This window comes from Pelodiscus sinensis, chromosome Z, assembly GCF_052426305.1.
Source record: "Pelodiscus sinensis isolate ZL-2025 chromosome Z, ASM5242630v1, whole genome shotgun sequence".
Lineage (NCBI taxonomy): Eukaryota > Metazoa > Chordata > Testudines > Trionychidae > Pelodiscus > Pelodiscus sinensis.
In genome coordinates this window covers 17,210,004-17,237,666 of record NC_143085.1, presented here as the reverse complement: position 1 = coordinate 17,237,666, position 27,663 = coordinate 17,210,004, and the positions used below count along the sequence as shown (strand labels likewise).

The 27,663-nt window shown below is 43.2% G+C and overlaps 1 protein-coding gene across 3 annotated transcripts in view; it reads left to right on the top strand.

Moving 5' to 3' along the window:
- The window catches only part of ANKLE2 (ankyrin repeat and LEM domain containing 2), a 64,030-nt gene extending 38,444 nt beyond the window's left edge, over positions 1-25,586 (top strand). For all 3 annotated transcript variants that reach the window (XM_075898360.2, XM_089775272.1, XM_075898359.2), the window contains 3 exons: positions 6,797-7,601; positions 8,765-8,896; positions 22,209-25,586. In XM_075898360.2, the coding sequence (XP_075754475.2) occupies positions 6,797-7,601; positions 8,765-8,896; positions 22,209-22,449 (1,178 nt within the window). In that variant the 3' untranslated portion in view covers positions 22,450-25,586. The remainder of the gene's footprint in view (positions 1-6,796; positions 7,602-8,764; positions 8,897-22,208) is intronic.
- The last annotated feature ends 2,077 nt before the right edge of the window (positions 25,587-27,663 follow it).

Here is a 27,663-nt window from a genome sequence, read left to right as displayed (position 1 = left end):
CCAAGGCAAGGAGATTGCCTGAGCCAGGGCTGAGAGCGTGAGTGGCATTGGCACTGGCAGCAGCGCAAAAGCCGGCACTGCCAATGGCTGCTCAAGTGTCACCGGCTGTGGCAGGGTTAACCTCCTTGGCGCCGAATCCGCAAGTCTCGCCCGCAGCACCGCCGGCATCGTGTGGTGATGCTGGCACCGAGCTCATCCTTGGCACCATCAGCACCGCCCCCATGTGGAGTCTCTTCGGCACTGCAGCCACGTTCGGCCCCCGGCTCTCCAGCAGCATGTGAAATTGACAAGGCTTCCCTGCTTTGCAAAGCTGCAGAAAAGGAAACTTACAGAGTATTATCTCCCTCGCCTGCCTTCTCTCCGGGACCGTCTCCGTCTCCACCCAGGTACCGAAGGCACCAAGACTATAGCCTTTCTCCTGCTTACCAAATACTTAAAAGACCCACACATGAGGACACTGTCTATATAGAAACAAGATGCTCTCCATCGCATTCTCGTTCACCCAGGACGTCATCAAGGAGTGGATCACCTTCACGATCACCGTGGTGGGTCTACTATATCTGCAATTCAATATCCTCCAGATACTCTTCTCCAGCACAGTCTGAACAATACTATGGGCGCTACTACAGGGCTGTCTCTGGTCGTTCCCACCCTGGGCACACTACCCACTCTTATAGGGGTTCGTCATGTATCCGCCCATCACCCAGTGCATAATACTTACCTGAGCGTCCACAGCAGTTGCTCTTGCCGCCCTCCATCAGAAAACTTGACTGTCCATCAAGAACACTTGGAACCAGAAGAGGGACAGTTGTCCGAAGCAGAAGATCCTCAACCGCACATTTCCCCAACCAACTGTTCCTCTTCTTCACCAGATGAGGCAATGATTCCAGATGACACCTCTCCATTGGATAACCTGAAGCAATTCCAGGATCTGTTCAAAAGAGTTGCAAACACACAGGAAATACAATTAACAGACATTCCCATAAAAAAACATCGTCTCTTGAAGAATCTGTGACAACAGCGAGCAAAAATTGCCCTTCCTATTGATGAGGCAGTCATGGAAGTGGCAGATGAAATATGGCAGACCCCTAGATCGGCTTCCCCAACAAGTAAGAGGGTCAATAGGAAATATTTTGTGCCCGCCAAAGTGTTGGATTTCCTTTTCAGTTACCCCCAACCCAACTCTGTTGTAGTTGATGCGGCGCAGCGCAGAGCTAAAGCACCTCAATACAGAAACACATTGCAAGACAAAGACCATAAGAAACTAGATGTTTTCGGTAGAAAAGTTTACTCTTCAGCTGCGTTGTTATTACGTATTGCAACCTATTTTGCCCATCTCTCTAACTGCAATTTTGATAATTATTCAAAGTTTACGGAACTACTACAACATCTTCCTGATGCCAAGAAGCCCTTACTGAAGGCCATAGTCCAAGAGGGATATATATCCTGTAATACTACTTTGCAGATGGATGTGGCTGACAAAGCTGCACGGGCAAGGGCTATGGGAGGGCGATGAGACGGTCTTCCTGGTTATCCTCTGCAGGAGCCCTGCGGGAGCATCAGAATGAAGTCGAAGACCTACCTTTTGATAAGCAAAAACTCTTTGCTAATAACACCAACGAAGTTCTCCATTCTGGCAAGGACTCCCGTACCACTTTATGTACACTGGGAATGTACACACCTCCCTATAGGCACAAACGCTACTATCCCTATCAACGAAGGTACAACTATAGTTTAATAAGAATCAACCACATACCCAAGAAAACCAGCGCTTCCGACAGCGTCCTCAATGTAAATGATCTCCAGCAAACTGCTCATCCAATCAACCTGCACCAAAGCAGCAAATTTGACTTGCCCGTCGGATGCAAACACGACTCCCACATTCGACATACAACAAAATTCTCTCCACCTTTTTCACCATCGCCTACAGCAGTACCACCATCTTTGGTCCAATATCATCTTGGACAAGTGGGTACTGGAAGTGGTACAATCAGGTCTCTCCATCCCCTTTCTATCCATTCCCCCTACCACTCCACCTACCCCGTCCCTTTTCAGGGACACCTCTCACGGGCACCTGCTAAAGCAAGAAGTTCAGCATCTTCTGAACATCTGTGCAATAGAGAAGGTACCAAGTTAATTTTTGGGGAAAGGATTTTATTCCCGATACTTCCTTGCCCCAAAAAAGTCAGGAGGGTGGAGACCTATTTTGGACTTACGGAAATTAAATCGCTACCTCAGGAAACTTCGCTTCAAGATGATGACCTTAAATGCCATCATTATGCCATTGAACAGGGGAGACTGGTTTGCAGTCTTCGACTGCAGGAAGTCTACTTCCACATAGCAACCCATGTGGCACACAGGCGTTTTCTCCGTTTCCAACTAGCCAAAAACATTTCCAGTACAGAGTACTGCCTTTCGGTTTGGCATGCGCACCCAGAGTTTTCACCAAAACCCTAGTGGTTGTGGCTGCCCACTTATGCAGAATAGGAGTGACAGTTTTTCCATACTTGGACAGTTGCCTCATAAGAGGGCTAACATATTCAGAGGCCAGACAAATGGTTGCAACAGCCTCTCAGGTCTTCAGTTCTCTGGGTCTCCTCATAAATGTGCAGAAGTCTTCACCAGAACCTACACAGGACCTGATTTTCTTAGGAGTCAGGCTCGACTCAAAAACAGTATGCACTTACTTACCCGCTGAACGTTTCACCACAATCCGAGACCTTGTACACACACTGACACGTTCTGACATTTCCCGTTCGAGTGTCTTTACAACTAATGGGACACATGGCTGCTTCAGCTGCTGTAGTTCAGAATGCAGGGTTGCATTTTCGCTGCCTCCAACACTGATTGGCCACAGTATATATTCCAGTGAAAGACAGCGTCCACAAGGTGGTTGCACTACATGTGCAATAATCCCTGCAGTGATGGTCCAAGCCACACAATCTTATGGTGGGCATTCCTTTCCACCGCCCACAACCGTCAAAACAAATAACGATGGATGCGTCCCTTACCGGTTGGGGAGCGCATACGGATGACCTGACGGTTCAAGGTCGCTGGCCTTACACATCAACATTCTCGAGCTAAGAGCAGTACGGCACGCATGTCAGCATTTTCACTCCCATATAAGATATACGACTTCCAGAATCCTCATGGACAGTATTGCTACCATGTATTACATGAACAGACCGGGAGGTGCTTGATCTTGATCCTTCTGTGTAGAAGTAATGCGTTTGTGGAACTTGTGTATCCGCAGCAACACCGTGCTGATGGCATCCTATCTGCCAGGCATCCATAACTCTATTGCGGACTCACTCAGCAGGCTTTTTTCCCACGACCCTGAGTGAAAAATTCGCACAGACATTCTGCATTGTATTTTCACCCAGTGGGGCTTTCCTACGATAGACCTGTTTGCAACCCCAGCCAACGCCAAGTGCCCGAATTATTGCTCCAGAGTGGGAATAGGACATCACTCTTTGGGAGATGCTTTTCTCCGTCACTGGGGAGCATCATTATTATACGCTTTCCCCCCGATCATCCTAGTTCCCAGAATTCTGGAAAAGATCAGTATGGAAAGGGCTCGAGTAATCCTCAAAGCCCCAGCATGGGCGCGTCAGCGCTGGTATTCAATACTCCATCAGATGAGCATCAGAACACTGTACACCCTTCCTCTGCTCCTGAACCTCTTGACTCAAGACAGCGGCTCCCTGTGTCATCCAAAACCAGAAACCTTGCACCTCATGGCATGGATGCTCCTTGGTTCAGCTCTGCTGAATGTTCATGTTCACAGAGGGTGAAGCAAGTATTAGTACACAGCAGGAAGGATTCCACTCGAAAAACTTATCTCGCTAAGTGGACCAGATTTAAAGCCCAGTGTGACAGTGATATCACGGATCCCCATGTGACAAATGTATTCCAGATACTTGATTATATTTTACATCTTCACAACACAGGCCATGCGATAGCTTCCTTGCGAGTGCATTTGGCAGCGACTAGTGCATTTCATCGGGAGCAGGAGGGGTTCTCCGTATTTGCTCACCCCACCACAAAGAGGTTCCTGAAAGGACTTACAAACCTCAACCCACCACGATGACCACCACCACCATCCTGGGATCTGGACCTTGTTCTAGATTAATTGACTGCCCCGCCCCCTGTTGGAGCCCTTAGCCATGATATCATTATAGCTTCTTACTACTAAACTACTGTTTCTGCTTGCCTTTACATCAACCCACAGAGTGAATGAGATAGCAGCATTCATGTCATCACCACCCTACACAGTTTTTACTAAGGAGTCGGTGACTTTGAAGTCTCATCCAGCGTGTATTCCGAAAGTTTGCTCGGATTTTCACATCGAGCCAGTTGTTCTTCCCTGTTTCTATCCCAAACCTCATGCTTCAAGGCAAGATGCAGTACTGCACACACTCGATGTGAGTAGGGCACTAGCATTTTACATTGAAAGAACATGGCAGTTCAGGAAATCAGACCATCTAATAGTGTCACTAACGGACCAGTCCAAAGGACAACCCTTAACTTCCCAGCGAATTGCAAGACTAATAATCTCATGTATTACAACCTGCTACTCCATACATAACAAACCCCTTTTGTGCCCACCTAGGGCCCATTCTACGAGAGCAGTTGCCACTACTACAGCCTTTCTAAGAGGTGTCCAATTTCGAGACATTTGCCGAGCAGCAACATGCTCCTCCTATTCTACCTTTATGAAGCACTACACTGTAGTAAATCAATTTGTGGCCGATTCCTTGGTGGCTACGGCAGTCCTGTCTCGTATCCAAAAACCTTAATTCTGGAGCCCTCAAATGTTTGGGTACTGCTCCAAAGTCACCAGGAGTGGAGCACCCACGGAGCCACTTGAAGAAGAAAAAGAAGTTACTCACCCTGTGAAGTAACGATTGTTCTTCAAGATGTGCCCCGTGGATGCTCCAAAACCCGCCCTTCCTCCCCGCTCCAGAATTTTATGTTTCTCATTTCAGGGAGCGGCTGAGAGGAATTGAGTGAGGCTGGACCACACGCAACACATCAAAGTCATGAACGCTGCTAGAGGCAGCCATGCATGCGTGGTCCAGCGGACCACGGCTCTGATAGCTCTCCGATTTGCGGGGACGGGACCCGACACTAGGAGTGGAGCACCCACAGGGCACATCTCGAAGAACAATCGTTACTTCACAGGGTGAGTAACTTCTTTTTGTACTCTACCAAACTCCTGAGTACCTTTCAGTAATCTGAAACAAAATACAGGACTATGTAGCACTTTAAAGACTAACAAGATGGTTTATTAGGTGATGAGCTTTCGTGGGCCAGACCCACTTCCTCAAATCTGAGGAAGTGGGTCCGGCCCACGAAAGCTCATCACCTAATAAACCATCTTGTTAGTCTTTAAAGTGCTACATAGTCCTGTATTTTGTTTCAGCTACACCAGACTAACACGGCTACATTTCTATCACTTTTCAGTAATCTCTAATTGCAATATTGTATTCGATGTAGGATCTTCAATATTTTGTGTGTCTAAGTCGAGCCATGTTGCAGAAATATATTCTGCATAGTATCATTAGCTATTTTTGAAAGAGTTATGTACTGATTCAGAGGATGACTTAATTTAGCTTCTTTTGTGGGTTTGTCTTAGTACCAATATAATTTCAGTGAAGCCTTTGGTGCCTAGGACATGGCAAGCTTACTATCTCGCGTAGGTATCTTTTTTTGCCTTTGTATTGTGCCTTCTGGTTTTATCTTCATACTTGGTCAGATTCTATGACTCGGGCTCTTTAATTGAAACTTACAGGAAACATGCCTCTCAGATGTATGCATTTATCCTTTTTTAGCTTATTCAAGATGTGCATATTTTTGACAATAGGATTACTTAGGCTAACTAATGCCATTGCTTAGATCAGATTATAAAAGGGTCTACATAAATGGATACTATAAGGTGGATGCCTAATTGGCTGGATAACTGTTCTCAGAAAGTGTTATTAACGGTTCACAGTCATGCTGGAAGGGCATAACAAGTGGGTTTCCACAAGGCTCAGTTTTGGGACTGGTTTTGTTCATTATCTTCACCAGCGATTTAGATGATGGCATAGAGAGTACGATTATTAAGTTTGCAGATGACACCAAGGTGGGAGAGGTTGCAAGTGCTTTGGAGGGTAAAGTCATAATTCAAAATGATCTGGACAAACTGAAGAAATGGTCTGAAGTAAATAGGATGAAGTTTAATAAGGCCAAATGCAAAGTACTGCTCTTGGGAAGGAACAGTCAGTTTCACACATATAGAATGGGAAGTGACGGTCTAGGAAGAAGTACTGCAGAAAGGGATCTAGGGGTCATAGTGGCCACAAGCTAAATATGAGTCAGTAGTGTGACACTGTCACAGGGAGGAGGGGGGAAATTTGCTGTCCGTGGCCTCTTACGATAGGACAAAAAGCAATGGGCTTAAACTGCAGCAAGGGAGGTTTAGATTGGACATTAGGAAAAACTTCCTAACTGTTAGGGTGGTTAAACACCAGAATAAATTGCCTAGGTGGGTTATGGAATCTCCATCACTAGAGATATTTAAGAGCAGGTTAGACAGACATCTGGCAGGGATAATATAGACCATGCTTGGTCCTGCCAAGGGGTGGACTGGACTTGATATCTTGAGGTCCCTTCCCGTTCTAGTATTCTGTGATTCTGTGCAATAATGGAATTACCATCAACCATAAAAACCATTGAGCTGTTCTTAGTTTATCTAATAGGATTTCAATTATGAAGCTTCTTGTTTATGTCTTTTTATTAAAATTGTTTGTAGGCAAGAGTAAAAAGTGCTGCAATTCCATTTCTGTTGGAGCATTTTTAGATGAAGATGATGATGACATGAGCTTGGAAGAAATTAAAAACAGACAGAATGCAGCACGAAATAACAGCCCGCCTGTTGTGACTGAGGAATCTAATATAGATGCCATTGGAGATGTGGAGTGTGACATTCTGTCGATGGAGCACAAAGTAAACATTATAGAAACACCGAATCTCTCCATGAACTATGAGAAGGGGGTTTCTTCCCATAAAAATGGGTTTTGCAGCCCTGTAACTAACGAGAGGATAACTAACGAGAGGATAACTACTGACAGAAAACATTCACATGGTGGAGAGGAGTGCCTTATATCCCCAGTCTCCAACTTAATGACAGAATTTGAACGACTGTCTTTCCAAGACCAAGCAGTGACAGGGGAATGTTTGTTGGAGAAACCAAACAAAATTACTGCAAAAACTGAGAATGAGAGAGTTTTGATTGAAGGAATGAACCAGGTCAGAGTATCTATGGACCAGCTGGGTAATACTTGCTCAGCACTTTCTATGGCAAGCTGTTCTTCTGAGTCAGCTACTACTGGAAAGTCTGGAGATACAAAATTAAGGACAGAAAACAAAATGCCATCAGATGCTGAGACACAACCGTCATTGGACTGTGGTATTTGGGACAAAAAGACACAACAGCTTAGCAGTCTTTCTGTGCAATCTGAGTGTGCTGCTTCTTTGTGTCAAGAGCCTTCTTCTGAGAGATTTCTTTTGAAGACTCCACCCACAAATGAAAATACTAAGAAGTTATTCCTCTTTGGGTATGAATCAACTTGTTGTTTAACATTATTTTGTGTATTCTTTGGTCCATACATGCAAAGCTTTTTCCACACACTCTTAACCTTACTGTAAGAAATTCTTCAAAAAAGTTTCAAACGCCAGTTAGAATTACAGTAAACTTCCAATAATCCGGCACCTTTGGGACCCAGGGGGTGCCGGATTATTGGATATGCTCTGCCCCATCTTCTCCAACTCCTCCGCTGGTCAGTTTCAGCAGCGGTGGACTTGGGGAAGCCGGGGGCAGAGCAGCTAGGGTGCTGCCGGGCTGGTCCCTTCTATGACAAGCTGTTCTTCTGAATCAGCTACTACTGAAAAGTCTGGAGATACAAAATTAAGGACAGAAAACAAAATGCCATCAGATGCTGAGACAACTGTCATTGGACTGTGGTATTTGGGACAAAAAACACAGCAGCTTAGAGCACTTCCAGGTTCCAGTTGGTGCCGGACTATCGGGAGTGCCGGACCACTGGATGCCGAACAATTGGAGTTTTACTGTCCTTGACAAACCTTTAAAATTAGGGATGTAAAAAGTGATTTTAAAAAGTAATCATATAACCATTAAATCTTAGCAGTTAAACAACTGTGTGCGCTGCAAGTTCAGTCCCTCAATGTGGGGCAGCAGCTGGTAGCAGAAGTGACAGCTGGAGCGGGCTTATGTGCACCGACTTCTGGCTGCCAGACCTGCTCCCGGGGAGCTGGTTGTACTGAGGACTCTATAGTATAAGTCTTATACTGCAGAGCCTGTGGGATAGCAGCTAGCTCTCAATAGCAGGGCCAGCAGCTGGGAGCCAGCATGCACAGATAGAAGTGTTTAACTACAACCAGGACCAGTCAGTATCAGCTTATCAGTTAATTGATTAATCAGTTAAACTCTTACATACATGCTTAAAATGCTTTGCAGTTTCTGCAGTTAAGATGCAGCCTTTTCATGCTCTCTAAAGATTGTGTGTAAAACAGTTGGCTATGAAGAAAAGAGATCTGCAGTTTTCTTACAGTACTAAGGATTCAAACAGATTCCTCAGTCTATGAGCTAGCTCCTATGCATCAAGCAGGCTTGTTCTTGATTATGAACCTTTCTATTAGATAAGACATTATCTTGTCTAAAAATTTTAACTGTTTTCATCTAGTTCCATTTGTATTTTAGGGAACAGCCATCAAAGCTGGATAGTGATGTCCTAGCAGCTGTAGAAGGAGTAGAGATTGATCCACAGAAATACCCTATTACTTACAAATGGAAGAATGCGGTACAATCCTATGCTACTTCTGACAGGCAAAGGTAAGTATTAGATTCTATAACATCTAATGTATTTTAACCAAATTTTTGGGCTTATACCCATTGCTGACATAACTCTGCTTACTGGTGCTACCATGTTAAAGACTGGATATCAAAGCCAAGTTGCTTTACCATACCTTAGAAGGCTATTCAGGTAAAACATGCAGATTACAAGATTATCAAAATTGATTTTGCTGTACTAGCCAGTCTCATAATGCTAACTGCTCTGTTAATACTCAACATATAATAGTGGCCACATTTGCTTAGTTCAGGAGTGGGCAATAATTTTTGATCGGGGCCCACTCCAAGATTTTGGAAAGTGGTCTGGGACTGCCCTTCTCTGTGGAGTGGGTGCAGCATTAGGGTTGGAGGTTACGTGCAGAAGGGAGCTCAGAGTTGGGGATTGAGGTGCAGGAGACAGTGTGAGGTCTCAGGAGTTCATGTGAAATGGGGGATTGTGACCTTGGGCAGGGGCTTAGGATGCTGGGTCTGGGAGGGAGTAGGGGTGTAGTAGTGAATTTTGAGTTGGGGGAGGATTATAGAAGGGGGTGCAGCATCTGGAAGGGAATTGTGATCTGGGACAGTGTGCATGAGATTTGGGTGGTGACTTAGGGCAAGAGGGGGGTGATGACCTGGGGCAGAGAGATAAGAGGGAGAGAGTGGGGTGCAAGAGACAGGCGCTTAGGTGCTGGAGGCAGGCTCTAGCCAGGAGCCTTAGGTGGCTCCTACCCACTCCCAGCCACATGGGTTCCCTCCATGTGCTGTTCAGAGCTGAGCATCCCTGGGGGGCAAGAGACTTCATGCGCACTCCCCCACACCCATACCCTATTTTGAACAGCTGGCTGCTCCCTCCATGTGGCATGCTCCCCTGGCTTAGTACCGGTTTCTAATTCATAATCATGGGTGCAATATAACAACATAATAGAAATGATTTGGAATATCTAGATTATGCAAGGTGCTATATAGAAAATTTTTACTTTTAGATTAAATTTATCTAGATGTCTTTAGACATTGTTACCCTCCCTCACCTGCCATAGTAGATACAGGTTTTGATATCTGCAGAGGGGGTTGGTGTGCGGATAGGTTATGGAAATACTCTCAATGGTCGTCTTGAAAAATGGTACTTAAATTTTGCTAGGCTAGCAATCTGAACAGTAGGTATTTCTGAGCATGACTACGCATGTGGTATGAGGTTACAAATTTTACTATGAAATGTAGTTGATGCTTCAAAGTCACATTAAGATTTTTCATGAGAGGGCAAAATGGTAATAGTGAAGACTTTTTATATTTTAGTAATTCTCAGAGGCCTCAGACAAGACAAAGTCCCATTTGATAGATATGCAAATGTATAGTAGAGCAAAGTCCCATGTCCCCAAGATCCCACAACTTACCTATATAGGACAAACTAAATAGGAAGGTTAAAGCATAGGGAAATGACTTGCTTAAATCTATGCAGCAGGTCAGAGGCAGAACTAAGAATAGAACACAGTCCAGTGCCCTGTGTGCCATGCCGACTCCTGTTTTCTTCTCTTTTTTCCCCCCCCTTTTGCCTTGATATAGTCACCTTTAAGTTCATTTGAATAAGACTGCTGAAAATGGGATTCCTATATAATATGGAAGTTTTATCACTGAAATACTCTCAAAATATTATGTAAAAAAAACCCATTGGGGTTCCTGAAGCTGGCTCCTTTTATGGGTCAACCAGTGTTGACAGTCCTGCTGCACCCAAGACTGGGGGTGGGGACCAATATAATTTAACGTACTATATTGGAACCGAGCATAAAAGCACAAATACTTCTTAGAAAAGTCAAGAATGGGAGTGAGAACATGCAACAGCCAGGAAGCTAATGATGGTGCAATTTTGATTTGAGTGAGAAACTTTGGGAGAAGAGCTGAAGCAGCAGAGAAGGAGCGAGGAGCACAAAAGGATAAAATAAAGATAGGGAGAGAAGCTGCCTGCTGGCTGTAGTTATTTGGGAAGAAGAAAGATAAGAATATGGCATAAGCTAAGAAGAACTCTTTCCTCGCCCATTTTCTAAGATCATAAGATTTGCATTAATCCCCTTTGATCTCAGAGTAGAAATGGTATACTGCAATAAAGGAATGGCTTTTTTTTCTTTAAAGGATTTTTATGTCATGAAGGTATTTCTGTAATTAGAGTAGAAATTGGTCTATGTTGTCTCATGATGTGACCTGTTGTCACTTTTCAAACACACCCTCCCTCTTGCAATAAAAGTCTCAGCAATGGCAATTGTAAAAATAAGCTATTCACAAGTGAATGTCACACTTCAGTCAAGCTGAAGAAGTCCTGCCTGGTTTTTAGTAAACTTTCAGGTGTCTGGGTTGAGCAATCAGCTTCTTAACTTTTGTGAATCCTTTCTTTGAAGATGATCTATTCTGTAGGACCTTTTTATTCTTATTGTGCACACTTGATTTTAAAGGTGTGTTTTAAAATCCTAAATCAATATTAAGTGTTTAAACTTATTACAATATATTTACATAATAAAGCATTTTTAAAGACTATTAGTTCTTAAGAACCTTTTTTGGGTTGGGGCCACACACAAGTGAGAAGCAAAAACCCCCCCCCAAAAACCCAAGTAACCCAAATTCTCACTGACACGGCTCCCCTCCCCACATTCCCCTGACATACCAGAGCCTAGTTGGAGGTTCAGGCTAGTAGATTTTGTGTGCTCCAGCCCCATAGGGGGAAAGGGTACTGGAGGGGCTGGAGCTTTAGCATGGGTTCCCCAGTGCTGGGGTTGGGGGAACTGTGGGCCTCGGGAGCCAGATCCAGGGCTCTGTTAACGGCAAAGAGCAGAGCTATGTTCTCTTTTGTACATTGCCAGGTCAAAGTTAGTTCTTAATGTACATAATATTTGGAAATCAGTGTTTTTTCATTTACTTGGCAAAACCAACGTTGGCTCTGTTTCCATTTCAGGTGTTGCTGGTGCCAGTGCCAGCAACATCTAGACCAGAGACAGTGAATACAGAATCTTACTCTGATTAAGTATTCTCTGTGTCAGAGTTTGGCAAGAAAAACGGCCTGTCAGTACAGGTCTGGACAAGTAAGAAAAGAGTTTTCAGTATCTATGCATGCAAATGAATCTAAACATATTTTTGTAGCTTTCTAAAAATGTAGGGTATGTTAAACCCTTTCATTACCCTTTTTTTAAGGCTGTTAGTGTTCATATAGTTCAACATCTCTTTCTGGTAGAAAAATATATTGTCAAATGAGATTCTTTAGATATGATAGAATTAGGGATGTTAAAATCCTGGTTAATCAGTTAACAGGCCAAACATTAGGTTAACTGACTAGTGAAATTGCACAGCTCCAGCCTGTGGAGCTCCCGCTTCTTCGTCGAGTAGTGTCTCTGAGGGTGCTCCACTCGAGGTGCTGGGCTCATCCCGGCACCACAAACGGAGAAACTTCCTTAGCAGTAGCCCTGCCGGCCCACGCATGCGCTCCTGCTGTCTCACACTGTTCGAGCCGTTACAGCTGAGCACGGGCTGGTTCATCTGTTTCCTTTCAACCGTCCGCGGCTGCAGATGGACCTAGGATGTTCTCCCTCTCCAGCCTGAGGAGAAAAAGGGATTTTTACTTTAGAGACTTTAATTGCCACTTGTAGTTAGTGTAGTTGTTAATAGTTAGTCTAGTTAGTTTTCAAAATCTTTGTTTTCCTGTCCTAATCTTATAGTTGGTGTTCAGTAGCCTTAACTTAAAAAAAAAAAAAAAGCTGTTTTCTTGTTGTTTGCAACTTGCAAAGACCATGCCTGGCTTCAAGAAATGTTCAGTGTCAAGATGCCATGCCCGCATCTGATGAGCACTCACGCTGTGTTAAATGTCTGGGGGACAGGCACATCCCAATGAAGTGCTCGCATTGTATGAAACTGACAGCGCGTGCCAGGCGCGATCGTAAAATGCAACTGAGAGTAATTTTATTCAATAAAGCCCTCCAGACTGATGTGAGCAAGCCATCCTCCATTGCCTCCGGGACTCATGCAGCTCATTCACCCACAAAGGAGCTCCACAAACCGGCTGAACTACCGCAGCGAAGGAGCATGGGAGACAGACCAGGCACCTCTGGCTTCTTGCCGAGGCACCCAACGGAGAAGATGGGCAAGGGCCGCAGTGCCTCAGCCCTAAGCCTTGCTCATCACAAAGACCGAATGCTGGCTCCTTGCAATGGGCTACGGGCGGAATCGGCACCGGCAACGGCTCTAACAGCCAATGGCGGCCCCGGTACCTGCTTATTCTGCGCATGCACACACAACTACAGCCCTACCAACACCCACGCCTGCGGGGCCGGCTGCTGTGACTACACTCTCCACGGTGCCGCAAGCAACAGCGCCGACTCAGGCACCGCAGGCAAGCATCGGTGTCACGCAGCTCTCTGCACTGCAGCCTCCTCCGGCACTGGCACAGCTTTTAGCTCCTGTGGCACCACTGACTCATCCTCATGGCAGCTATTCAACTGGGGCCACCCAACTTTAAACGGCACCATCTTCCCCTCTTGATTCTTCAGTGCTGACTAACGCACTATTCAAGTCAAGACGTGTTCGGACCCATTCCCTCACGCCAGACCGAGCTGGGTTCTCCCCGAGACCCTGGTCACCAGCTTCATCTTGCTTGTACAACCATCACGCTCCTCGTTATGTCTCCACCAGGGATCACTACCATAGATCACTTCATCATCGCCATCATACCATCACTACCGCTTTCACTACTCTTGCTATTCTCGTTCTCCATCTCATTTTTCTGTTAGATCTGTCTCACCAAGATCCTCAAGAAGCTCAGGATATTCACATCGATGCAATGCGTCCAGAGGCTACTCTCCAAGACGCTCCCCAACTCACCATCAGAGATATGACCATTACTATGATGACTGTCTCCCTTCTCATAGCACACGATGCCCACATTCGTGATCTCCACAATCCACTCGTCCAGTGTCTCCACTTCATGCACCCTCGCCGACAGTTCCACCAGTGCCTACGGAGGACGCAATCTCAATTTCTAATCACTATGAGCATGAGGACAATTGTACCCCGAACAGAGAACCACAAACCCCTGAGTCTCCGGCCAACCATTCATCATCATCACTGGACGACGCTGTCTTCCTTGGAGAGCTATCTCCCACGGAAGATCATAAGCAATTTCAAGAGCTCTTTACGAGGGTTGCTCAATCTCAGGGCATTCAAACTACGGACATACAGCAAAAGCAACACCCCTCGCTAAAGAACTTACAGTCTTCACAAAAATCGAAACTGGCTCTCTCCTTTGATGAGGCTGTCCTGGAGATCGCCAACGATATATGGCAGACTCCAGCTGCTTCCTTACCAACTAACAACTACACAGCGGCTAGAACAGCACTGCAGATTGCCCTGGACACAGCTGATGCAGCAGCTAGAGCCACAGCTACTGCTGTAGTCATGCGTCGTACATCCTGATTACACCAAGCTGCTGCCCCGAAAGAGTTGTTGAACAAGGTAGAAGACTTACCCTTTGATCGTCAGTCACTCTTTGCCCAATCCACTGATCAGGTGTTCCACTCAGTCAAAGACTCCCGTACGACACTGAGAATGCTTAGGATGTGTACACCTCTGTATAAGCGTAAGAGGTATACGCCCTATAACAGTCAGAGACCCTTCTCTTACGCGACATTCCCTGCCAAACCATATGAGTAGCAGAGGCCAAGACAATGCCAACAGAAACTAAGACAACAACCTAGCAAGGCGTCCAGCCACCAACAGGGTCAGCAGCAAGTTTGATGGGTCAGTCGAGTGACTGCACATCACCCCTTTGTCGGGAGCTGTCAACTCAATCCCTCCCTGCTCCCCACCCTTCCTGTCCTTTTTCAGGGACCCCTCTCACGAGATTCTTCTACAGCAAGAGGTGTCTCGACTACTTACTATAGGAGCAGTGGAGAGGGTACCCATTCAGTTTTGGGGAGAGATTTCTATTTTCGGTACTTCCTCACCCAGAAGAAGTCAGAGGGTTGGAGGCCTATCCTGGACCTACGTCGACTCAATCATCATCTGCGGAAACAGAAATTCAAGATGGTCATGTTAGCCTCTATCATTCCGGCTCTCGACAAAGGAAATTGATTCACGTCCCTCGACTTGTAGGATGCCTATTTCCATATAGCAATTCATCCGGCCCACAGGCGATTCCTTCGTTTTGTAGTGGGTTCAGATCATTACCAATACCGAGTGTTACCCTTAGGTCCGTCAGCAGCGCCATGAGTGTTTTTCAAAACTCTAGCGGTGGTAGCTGCTTACCTTTGACGCCTCAATATCACGATCTTCCCGTATCTCGACGATTGCTTATTGAAGGCCCCTACTTGCGAAGAGGCTACATGGGCAGTGACCACCACCATGACAGTGTTCGAGATGTTGGGCCTCATAATCAACTTCAGCAAATTGTCCCTGACACCAAGTCAGGACTTTGAATTTATCGGCGTGAGGCTCGATGCACTGAGTGCAAGAGTATACTTACCCACAGCAAGGTTCGAGTTGATTCGGGATTTGATTCAGACTGTGTCAGTTGCTCCCAGATCCTGCATACTTACATGACTACAGCTGCTCGGACATATGGCTGCCACCACATACGTGGTGTCACATGCAAGACTTCACCTGCACAGCCTCCAGCATTGGCTTTTCACTGTTTACACACCAAGGGTACACAGCATGGGCAAAACAGTATCTATTCCCAAACACATCAGGACTTCGCTAACATGGTGGAACAATCCCAAAAATTTGCTATCGGGTGCTCTTCCACGGACAAAGGCCCTCAGTGCAGATCACAACGGATGCTTCCTTGATTGGCTGGGGGCCCATTTACAAGAACATCGAGTTCAGGGGCTCTGTACGCCATAGGAATCCCTTCAGCACATAAATTTCCTTGAGTTGCGAGCTGTATCCAATGCATGCAGGCACTTCCTCCGCAGGATCCGAGGTCTTACAGTCCACATTCTCACTGACAATATATGCATGGTGTACTATATCAACAGGGAAGGCGGTGCACGTTCACGCCCCCTTTGCGTGGAGGCTATACAGCTGTGGAACTGGGCAATCCGTCACCATATAACCCTTACCGCATCATACCTTCCCGGCAAGGACAATATCATCGCTGATGCCCTCGGCAGACACTTCCTTCCTTAGCACGAGTGGGAGTTACACAACGAAGTTGTTTGAGATCTTTTCCATCTCTGGGGGTTCCCGAGTATAGACCTCTTTGCCACGCGTCACAACAAAAAGTGTCATCGTTATTGTTTGCAAGCGGGCGTCGGCATTAATTCCTTGGGAGATGTTTTCCTACTCGATTGGGGTCTTCACCAGCTACTCTATGCGTTTCCTCCTCTTCCTCTCATTCCGAGGGCGCTGGAGAAGATAGTGATGGAGGGCACGGCGGTGATTTTCATAGCACCTTTTTGGCCCCGACATACTTGTCGAGAATGTCGGGTGCTCAACCACGACAACTGCCGTTACAGATCAATTTGCTGTCTCAACAGCACGGTACGATGGTGCATCTGGACATCAACCCCATGCACCTCACCGTGTGGCTCCTAACTGGCTCCAACCACCAGAAGTGACCTGCTCTCAGGCAGGAAAACATGTACTGATAAACAGCAGACACCATAGCACTCGCAAAACCTACCTCTACAAATGGCATCAGTTCCAAACGTGGTGTCTGGAGAGGAACTTTAACCCTCTCTCTTTGCCGGTGCAGCAAGCTTTGGATTACATCCTCCACCTAAAGATGGAGGGGTTAGCAAATGCTTTGCTGAAAGTTCACTTGACAGCAGTCTCTGCCTTCCGTCCTCCCATTGACGGTCACTCGCTGTTCGCTCACTCGTTAGTTAAAAGATTCCTAAAGGGGCTCGGGAATCTGTACCCAACCTACACAATTCCACCGGAGCCGTGGGACTTAGCCCTGGTACTAGACACGGTAACTCGTCCTCCCTTTGAGCCGTTAGCAACTTGTGACTTGCACATGCTCACGATGAAAGTGTCATTCCTGCTGGCTCAGGGAGGGGGATCCTGACTGGAGAGTGTTGGGGTCTGGTGAAGCTTTGGGGTGCTGAGCAAGCCACAGGCTTGTGGCTGTGAGAATGCAGGAGTTTGGGCTGGAGTGTGTGAGGGGCTCAGGGCAGGGAGGCTGGGAGTACAATGGGCTCAGGACACAGATTTGCAGTGTGTGGATGGTGCAGGAGTGTTGTGGCAGAAAACTGGGGATGTGGGAGTGCAGGAGTTTGGGGATGTGAAAGGCTGAGGACAGGGGGTTCCAGTGTATGATAGGCTTAGGTTTTGGGGTGGGTGTGCAGGAGTGTTATGATGCTGTGGCCAACTGGGGGCTTGATAGCCAGGCTTCGTTTTTAAATAAAATATTATGTCAAACACAAAATGTTTCAGCATTGTCTTTATTTATGAGAGGGGTGGGGAATCTGTTTTAAGTCAGGGGTCACTGACCCACAGAAAAGTCAGTTGGGGCCACACAAGTGTGATGCAAAACACGAACCACTCCAAAAAACCCCAAGCCTCACTAATGTGGCCCCAACTGTGCTGTTGGGGGCAGGAGACAGGGTGCTGGTGGGTGCTTAGACAAGGTACATGTGAGGGGGGAGGGGGAGGATTTTCCAGTGGGAAGAGGACATTCACAGCTGGGGCCAGTACCTGGGGATCCTGGGTCTCAGGAAGCGCGCTGGCTGCTCTCCCCTTCGCTCCCCTCCCCTCCCCTCTCCTCTCCCGGCACCTCCCCCCTCCCCCGTTCTAACCCAATCCCCCTCCCCTTAGCCAGGCACACATCCCCCAACCCAATCCCCTTCCCCAGAGCCAGACACCGCCTCCCCCTCTAACCCAATCCGCTTCCCCACCAACCTAATTCTCAGGTCCCGGAGGCAGAGCTGCCACTGCTACAGCCACATTCGTCTCCCTCCAGGCGTTGGGGTGCATGCACTGAGTGGCCAGCATGCCATGCACCCCCTCCCCCAAGTCAATCCCCTTCCCCAGAGCAAGACACCTGCCCTCCATGCTCTAACCCAATCCCTCTTCCCCCCCACCTTATGCTCGGGTCCCAGAGCCAGAACTGCTGCTACCACCAAGTGCATCTGGGACGCCATGCGCAACCCCTCCCACACCCGATTCCTCTCTCCTTCCCTTCCCTTCCCTTCTCCAGAGTCAGACATCTCCCCCATGCTCTAATCCAATTTCTCTTCCCCACTAACCTTATGCCCAGGTCCCGGAGCCACCACTGGCACCGCCACCTCACCCGGAGCCCTCTCCACTGCCTGTGCTCAGCAGCCGGCTGCTGGCACACACCGGCTGAACTGCTGTGTGTGACCTAGCCTGCACGTGCTGAGTATAATGCAGTGTGCTGAGGACTGTGAGTGGAACTGCATGAGCCATGAGCACACATGCAGCTCACAGTGGCCCTGCCTTGAGAGTGGCTGACCTGAGCAGTTCTGGGTTCCATCCCAGTTCTGTCAGGGCTGCAGTTTTTTTCTTTGTTGATTAATCTAATTTTAACACCCCTAGTTGTGTTGAAAAGTCAGTTTGAGCTTTAGAAAACAAAGTGTACCTGCCATTTCTTTGATACTTCATGGTACTAAGGCCACCTGTAATTATGAGTTCTAAATTTTATCCTGTGATTAGATCAGATATAGAAATTATTATGGTAATAAGCAGGTCCTGTCAATTTGGTATATTCAATACCTTCATACTATATGGGCTCATGTAGACTACAAGGAACGGTCCTGTGGAATTTGCATATCTTCTTCCGATTGCACTTTCAAAAGCAGAAAGTGAAAGTAATTAAGATGTGGCTTTTTTGGCAAGCCACTCTCCCCTTCATCGAAAAGCAGCTCTTCCTCAAAAAAGGAGGTTTACACGGATTTTCGACGGGGGGTTAAGTTGCATCTAAACTACTTTCATTTTTGAAAGTCCGCTTTCAAAAGTGCAATTAGAAGAAGATATGCAAATTCTCATGGAATTTGCATATCTTCTTTTGGTCATTTTGCACAGTCTAGACATGCTCTATGTGTGTATTGAATTGTAGTTGGCCAGATGTTTCAATTAAGGCTGTCAAGCAATTAAAAAAAATTAATCATGATAACTTGCACTGGGAAAAATAGAATTCTATTTATTTAAATATTTGTGGACATTTTCTACATTTTAAAATATATTGATTTTAAATTACAAGACAGAATATAAATTGTACAGTTCCCCCTTTATATTTTTTGTTTACAAATATTTTCTGTAAAAAACCCCAAAAGAAATAGTATTTTTCAATTCAGAAAGACAAAAAAAACAGCCATACTCAGTCAGCACAAAGGTCTGTCTAGCCCAGTATCCTATCTGCCAATAGTGGCCAGTGCTGGGTGTGCCGAGGGAATGAACAGAACAGGTAATCCAAGTGATCCATCCCGTTTCCCATTCCTAGCCTCTGTTAGAGGCCAGGGATACCATTCATGCCCATCTGGCTAATAGTCATCGATGGTCTATCATCCATGAATTTATCTAATTATTTTTTTTAACCCAGTTAAAAGTCCTAGTCATCATAACATCCTCTGTCAAGTTCCATCAGTTGACTGTGCATTGTGTGAAGAACTTCCTTTTGTTTGTTTTAAACCTGCAGTTTAATTTGGTGAACACTAATTCTTGTGTTGTGGGAACAAGTAAATAACTTTTCCTTATTCCTAGTCTCGCCCCTTTACAAGAACTGTTGTGAAATCTCTTTATCTGAGAGCTGAACTTACAAATGTAGAGATGTGTACCTAAAGGTGTACCTAAAAACAACTGCATTCAAAAATAAAAGTGTAAAACTTTATAGTCTCCAAATACATTCAGTCCTAGTTCTTTTTCAGCCAGTTGCTCAGACAAACAAGTTTATTTACATTTGCAGGAGATAATGCTGTTTGCTTTGCATTTACAATGTTGCCTGAAAGTGAGAACAAGCATTTGCATTGCATAGTTGTAGCTGGAATCACTAGATATTTACATGAGAGATGTGGTAAGGATTCATATGTCCCTTAATGTTTCAACCACCGTTCCAGAGGGCATACTACCATGCTGATGATGGGTTCTGTTCAGTGTTCCAAAGCAAAAAACAGGACTATGTAGCACTTTAAAGACTAACAAGATGGTTTATTAGGTGATGAGCTTTCGTGGGCCAGACCCACTTCCTCAGATCAAATTGTGGAAGAAAATTGGCAAGACCTGTAAATGTCTGTAATGTTATGCCGAGGTCTCAACAAAGATGCTAATTATCTTACCCATTACAAAGATAGCTTCCCCAATTATCACCTCTAATATCATTAGCTCACAGACATTTACCTCCCCCTTCTTATCCCCCTTCTGTTCTGAAATTTGATTTGTCCTTTTCATGTGTTCACTTTTTTTTTATTGTATCCCTTTGGTATATATGGTCGTGCCAATTTTCTTCCACAATTTGATGTGAGGAAGTGGGTCTGGCACACACAAGCTCATCACCTATTAAACCATTTTGTTAGTCTTTAAAGTGCTACACAGTCCTGTTTTTTGTTTCAGCTACACCAGACTAACACGGCTACATTTCTATTACTGTTCCAAAGCAGTGTGAACCAATACAGGTTTGTTTTCATCATCTGAATTACATGCTACCAGCAGAGGTTGATTTTCTTTTCTAGTGCTTTGGGTTCTATAGTTTCCACTTGGGAGTGTTGTTCTTTTAAGATTTCTGATAGAATGTTCCACAACTCCTCAAAGATTTTGGAAAGCACATCCAATTCTTAAACCTGAGGTCTAGTGCTTTAGCTGTCTTTAGAAATTTCACATTGGTACCTTCTTTGTGTTTTGTCAAATCTGCTGTGAATGTGTTCTTAAAACAAACGCGTGCTGGCTCATTGTCAGAGACTGATGTTGGTAAAACAGCAGATGTAAAATTCTCCCCCAAGAAGTTCTGACACAAATTTAATTAATACTTTTTTCGCAAGCATCATCAGCATTGACGTGCTAGAATGGAGGCCAGTGCATGAAGGAGAATACAAATACTTAGCATATCTGGCACATAAATACCTTGTAATTCTGGCTACAAGAGTGCCATGTCAACACCAGTTCTCACTTTCAGGTGACATTGTAATAAGTTGGGATGTTAAATTTATATTAATTGACTAATCGAATACTCAATGCAGTTTGCATCAACTATTCGATTGAACGATAAGGGCACCTCTGCCTTTGAAGTGTAACAGCTTTCCATTGCTTTTGCTATACTTCAAAGGTGAAAGTGCTGCAGGGAGCATAGGGCCAGCGGGGACTCAAGCAGTGCCCTGCTGGCCCTGTACTCCCTGCAGCATTTCAAAGTAGCAGTTCCGCATGAGTCCAGGGTCAGCTGGGGCTTCCCTCACTGACCCTGAGCTCCATGTGGAGCTGCCACTTTTAAATGCCGTGTGCAGCCTGGGGCCAGCTGAATGTAGTGTTTCAAAGAGGGCTGAATTTAGTGTTTCAAAGTGGCAGATCCTGGGGTTCACCTTGCGCTGCCGCTTTGAAGCACCTTCTTTTCCCTTCCTCATCCTTACTGCCTCTTTCTGATAGAGGCAGCAAGTGGAGTGGTAAGCAGATAGTCGACTCGTCATTCAGCTCCATGATAAGAAATGTGCAACATTATCTCCCATAAATGTAAACAAATATGATTAAGTTACTTCCTGAACAAGTAGTAGTACTGAGGAGACTTGTATTGTTTTGTATATTTTTGGCATAGAGTGCAAAAAAAATCTACATTTGTCATATGTACTTTCATGATAGAGATTATACTACAGTACTTATTTGTATGAGGTGAAATGAAAAATCTATTTCTTTTATCATTTTTAGGTGCAGATATTTATAATGAAAAATATCAAGTTGTCACTTGTACAAGTTTGTATTCTGATTTGTAATTTAAATCCATATAGGAAATCATCCAAAATATTTAATACCATGTTAATTGATATTCTATTTTAACAGTGCAATTAGAACTGCGAATAATCACAATTAACTTTTTTAGTTAATAGCATGAGTTAGCTGTGATTAATCAACAGCCTTAGTTTCAATCAAATGTGCACAAACAGATTTTTTTTAAATGAGCCCTTTTGGAGCAAAAGACATTTGCTAGTTCCAGTGTCATATCTGTGTGACTTAATATGCTGTTCACTTGTTTTTCTTTGTGTCCTGTCTGTCTCTCTTGATCTATGAAAATTTTCTGATGAATCCCCATCAAGCCCACAGGTGCTATTGATAAACTATTTTTCACCCCATTAAGATTTTCTGAAATATTATACATATGGTGATTCTTTTTATTTTCCTGTAGTTGGTCAAGTCCAGCATTGAAAGGAAGGTTCAAGATCCAGCCTCTTTCAGCAGGCCCACCAAATGGTTCAACGTACTCTAGCCCAAGAAGAAATAGTCCAGTGATGGGCAGCCCAGGGAAATATGGCAATGCTGCTTCATTTTTTCCAGATCTCGGGAGTCCTGGGCGGTATAGTCCAGCTTATGCCAACAATATCCTGTTGTTAAAACTACATCATTTGTCAGGACCTCCTGCCCATTAGAACATGATTCATCTTCCTGGGACTCTATATTTTCATTTCAAGAGTGGAGGAAGAAAATTGTAGCATTGCTAAAGTGACATGAGGAAGTGTCCTTGATTATTTTATCCTCATTTTGAGGACAAATATTCACTTAGTCTTGACTTCATGTACCAGATAACTGGTGATTTGCAAGAAGTAAGCGAAGCTAACTTCTGTTCAGTAATTATAAAATAAATACCCTGGTTCTTTTTAACAGGAGTCCATGATCTGAACCTTTCATTTAGTGATTCCTATAAGAAATGGTGTTATTGACTGTAGACCAAATATGATAATAAAAATGAACCCACAAATGCATTTTTTCCCACTTGGATAACGGTGAAGCATCTTATCAATAAATAGAATTCTAGGTTAGAGGGAACTCATTCAAGAAATCTAAAGCATTTATATTTCATTGAACAGAAAAAAACAAATTAAAAAACTGAAAGATTAACTTGAGTTCTCTTTCCTGTTCAAATAAGAATTTGACTCTCAGTGCCCAATAGGGAAGAATTCATCTATGGCCAACAATTCAGTTTAAACAGTAAAAAATATCTAAAATGAAGAGTAGCCAGAGAAACTGTTATGGATCATTTTGCATTCTGAGTATGATAAAAATATATCAGAGATTGAGCGTTTTAAGGAAAGAGCACTGTAGACATTAATTATCTATGTTTGTGTTACTTTGAAAATAAAAATCCTGAAGATAAAAGCTCAGCTTTTTTTCACCAAAGCTTTTTCCATTTGCAGTTTTTACTAATAATTACACACAAGCACAACAGCAATAATTTTAAGTTGGCCAGTGATCTGTTAATGGTCCAATTTAATGTGATATATTTTGGAGATAAACAGAAATTCATGAAGGAGGTTCCTTTCCTTATTGATGGGATAAATAAAGACTGAGACAGTTTTTATTGAAATACAAATTCTTACGGTCTGCAGTCTAGTTATAGTAACTTATTTTTTTAGCAACAATTAAAAATAATTGAATTCCTCAGTATTCTTTAAAGTTAGTCCTTTCATCAGATAGTGGAAATGTTTCTAAACTTGAAACAGAATACCCGGGATGTAGATTTTGAGAGTTGGGTTGTTGTTATACTAGTTGAGAACACTATCCCCAACGTTGCAAGGAAAAAATAGAACCTCAATGAGCTTTTGTAACATGCATAGAAGTATCTCAAGGAATCTTAACAGTAAATAGGATGTCATAGTATATTGGTATCCAACTGTGGGACCTTTACATCACAGACACTGGATTAAATTATATAAAACACAGCTGTGTTGGTAGCTGTTGCACATTAGAGTAAAATGACTGTTTTATACACATTGTATCCTATCCTAAATATATTCATTGTTTGGTACAAACTTTAAAACTGCACTTAATGCTTTTGCAAGCTTAACGGTGCCTTTTGTAACAATTTTAAATTTAGCATTTTTGTTTATGGTTTTAAAAGAGGCATCCACTCATGTGGGAACTTAAAATATAGTTTTCCCTCTAAGATTGAATGAAAAAGTATTTTAAAGGTTCTTTCTGCATATCGTTTTGGTGAAATAGCTCTGGGCTTCGGAGTTATAGATGTATTTTTGGAACTATGTTTTTACAGATGACTTAAATGGAAATTAATAGATTACTACGAGCTGAACGTTAGGAATGAACCACTAGCTTCTAACAACTGACCATCATTCAAATATTATCCACTGAAGTTGCTTTATTGTGGAACTCTCCAATAAAACCTACTATAGTAGTAGTATCTTTTCCAGCAGTTATTAAACTAAGTTGCTGTAGGAGTCTACACTTTCAGTTGCTTTAACTTCTAAATTATTAAAAATCAATTTCTCTAAACTTTTTGGACTGTGCAGTAATTATCCAGTCTGTCCAGATACGCAGGTAATTATTTTACTCATAAATCATATGTGTATATATACAAAAGCTGAAAACACTTCACAATTAGTTGTACTGGTGCTAACACATAAACCAATTACTGCATTATATTTTTTTCCCAGTACTTCCAACATCTAAGGCAGTGGCCCTCCAAATGATGGAAAATCCTATTTATATCAATGATATAAGCTGCATTCCTGTTTACAAATAGCTTAAAAACTTTGGTAAAAGAAATTCAGGAGACTGAGAAATTGATGCTTTATTACTATTTTCTGTCCTTTTCTTTTACACTTGTTATATGCTTTTTTGTATTAAAATCCAAATTTCTGGCACAAACTTCTACCAGTTTGTAACATTTTTGTTTGGGATTGTGGGGGAGGGGATTTGGAGAGAACACTTTGTGACAAATGTCTTATCAAATTTGCATTTTAGTCTGTGGTGTACTCAGTTTTTAAGTAAATTTTTAATACAATAATTCATTTCTTTAGAAATAAACAATTTGTTTATTCACAGTCTTGGAAAACCTTTTAGAAGAACATCTGATACTAAATCTAGACTGGGACTGTTTCATGAATTTTTTTTTTTGTTATTTTGGGTAATAGTTGATCTCCGGTGCAAAGGATCTTCACATTATTTGTCAGTATGACATAAAAGTGCTGAGGTTCAGCTGCTATTCTTTCCATTCAAAGTAAATGTGTAGTTAAGGTGATATAAGGTAATGGTAATTGGGAATATGCATTCATGTTGTGAAATTGAATGCAGCATTTTTGCTGTGTGATATAAATAAAACATCTTTCTTTTAGATACCACATATCTTCAAAGCTTTATTTTTATGATTAAATTTAATGGGTGCCTCAATTGGGGGACATAAAACTAAAAGTTTGGAATATTTCACAATCTGCAAGATGTGAGTTTTGTCCCTTGATCACTGCACTTTTGACATTTAAAAGAAATGCCTATCTTTAGGGAAAGGGGGTAATTTATGCTCCCTGTTGTTGAGAGCAGAGGGGTATTTTCATGGTACAAAATCTATACTCTAAACAGGGATATTATATTGCCAGCTTAATTTTTATATTAATTTAATTCTTTTGGTTTTAAACCTTAGTGCCAATACAAATGCTGATTTCAGAATGTGCAAAGATATGTTGTATGTGCTCTGGCCTTCCTAACTGTATTTATGGTTCTGTCAATACTGTGTATGTAATTTGTGCTGGAGTAAATAAAGTGCACAAAATATTCAGCATGAGATACCCTGCTAATGATTATATATAGTGGGGATTTTCAAGATGCCCATCATCTGGAACTTGAGCTTGTGTTGTTTTAGATGGTCAAAGATGCTTTTAAACTGTTGTAATGATGTGAATATTTTTGAGTTTAGTGTTTGTGTGAAATCATGAACCAGCCATAGTGTCTATAGGGGATTGTGTGTCTGTTTTTTTTGGAGGGCAGTCCTTTTTTTCATGTAGCAATGTCATGCTTCAGTTCATCATTAATACATAAGATCGACTGTGCTCTGGGTCAGACCAAAGGTCCATCTAGCCTAGTATCCTGTCTTCCAACAGTGGCCAATGCCAGGTGCCACCAGAGAGAATGGACAGAACAGGGAATCATCAAGTGATCCCACCCGTTGCCCATTCCCAGCTTCTGACAGAGGCTAAGGACACCATTTCTACCCATCCTTGCTATTAGCTGGATAGACCTATTCTCCATGCATTAATCTAGCTCTTTTTTAACCCTGTTTAAGTCCTGGCCTTCACAACATCCTCTGGCAAGAAGATCCTCAAATTGTGCATTGTGTGAAGTACTTCCTTGTGTGTTAAACCTGCTACCCATTAATTTCATTTGGTGATTCCTAGTTCTTATGTTCTGGGAACAAGTAAATAACTTTTACTTTTTTACTTTCTGCACCCCAATAATGATTTTATAGACTTCTATCATACCCCCTTATTCTCTTTTTCTAAGGGGGGAAGTCCCAGTCTTTTTAATTTCTCTTTATGGGGTTGCTGTTCCAAACCCCTAATCATTTTATCACCCTTTTCTGAACCTTTTCCAGTGCTAATGTATCTTTTTTGTGATGGTGACCACATCTGTACGCAGTATGCAAGATGTGGGTGTACCAGGGATTTATACAGAGGCAATGAGGTATTCTGTCTTATTCTCCATCTCTTTTTTAATTATTCCTAGAATTGTTTGTTTTGAATCTGCTGCACATTGAGATGTTTTCAGAGAACTAGCCATAGACTCCCAGATCCCTCTTGAGTCATAATAGCTAATTTAGTTCCCATCATTTTGTACATATAGTTGGGATTGTTTTCCCCTATGCATTACTATAAAATTCATTTGCCATTTGTTGCCCACTCTCCTAGTTTTGTGAGATCCTATTGAATGTCTTCTCTTTTAACCAGTTATCATGACATCCAGGAGAAAACCTTCCCTCCTCCGATGACAACTTACTTAAGAGCTTTTGGTGAGGGACCTTGTCAAAGGCTTTCTGGAAATCAAAGTATACTATATCCATTGGATCCCCTTGTCCATGCACGTTGATGGACTTGAACTCTAGTAAGGCATGATCTCCCTTTACAGAAACCATGTTGACTTTTCTGAAACAAGTTATGTTCATCTATATTTCTAACAATTCTATACTTTAGTATAGCTTCAACTAATTTGCCAGGTTAAACTTTCTGATCTGCAATTTCCAGTATCGTCTCAGGAGCTGTTTTTAAAGATTGGTGTCACATTAGCTATCTTCCAGTCATTTGGTAAAGATAATTTAGGATACAAACCACAGTTGTTAGTTCTGCAATTTCACATTTGAGTTCCTTCAGAAATCTTGAATGAATACCCTGTGGGCCTGGTGCCTTAGTATTGTTTACTTTTTTTCTCTTCCTCCCCTCCTTCCCTTATATATTCTTGGATCTGGACTACTTATACTCCAGTCATCTAAAGAAGTGGGTTATGCTCACAGAAGCTCATGATACCATCTACATGTTTTGTTAGTCTTTAAGATGCTACTAGACTGTTTAAGTTTTTCCTTTTACAGACTAATTCAGCTATCCCACTGAAACTACTGTTTATCAGTTTGTTCTAAAACTTCCTATGACACCTCAATATGAGAATTCCTTAGCTGTCTTCTAAAAATGGCTCATGTTTGGAAATCTCCCTCACGTTCTGAGCCATAAAGACCAGTGCAAAGAATTCATTTAGTTTCTCTGCAATGACCTTATCAAGTGTTTTGAATACTGCTTTAGCATCTCAATCATCTAGTGACCCCACTGTTGATTTAGCAGATTTCCTCCTCCTGATGTACTGTACTTGAG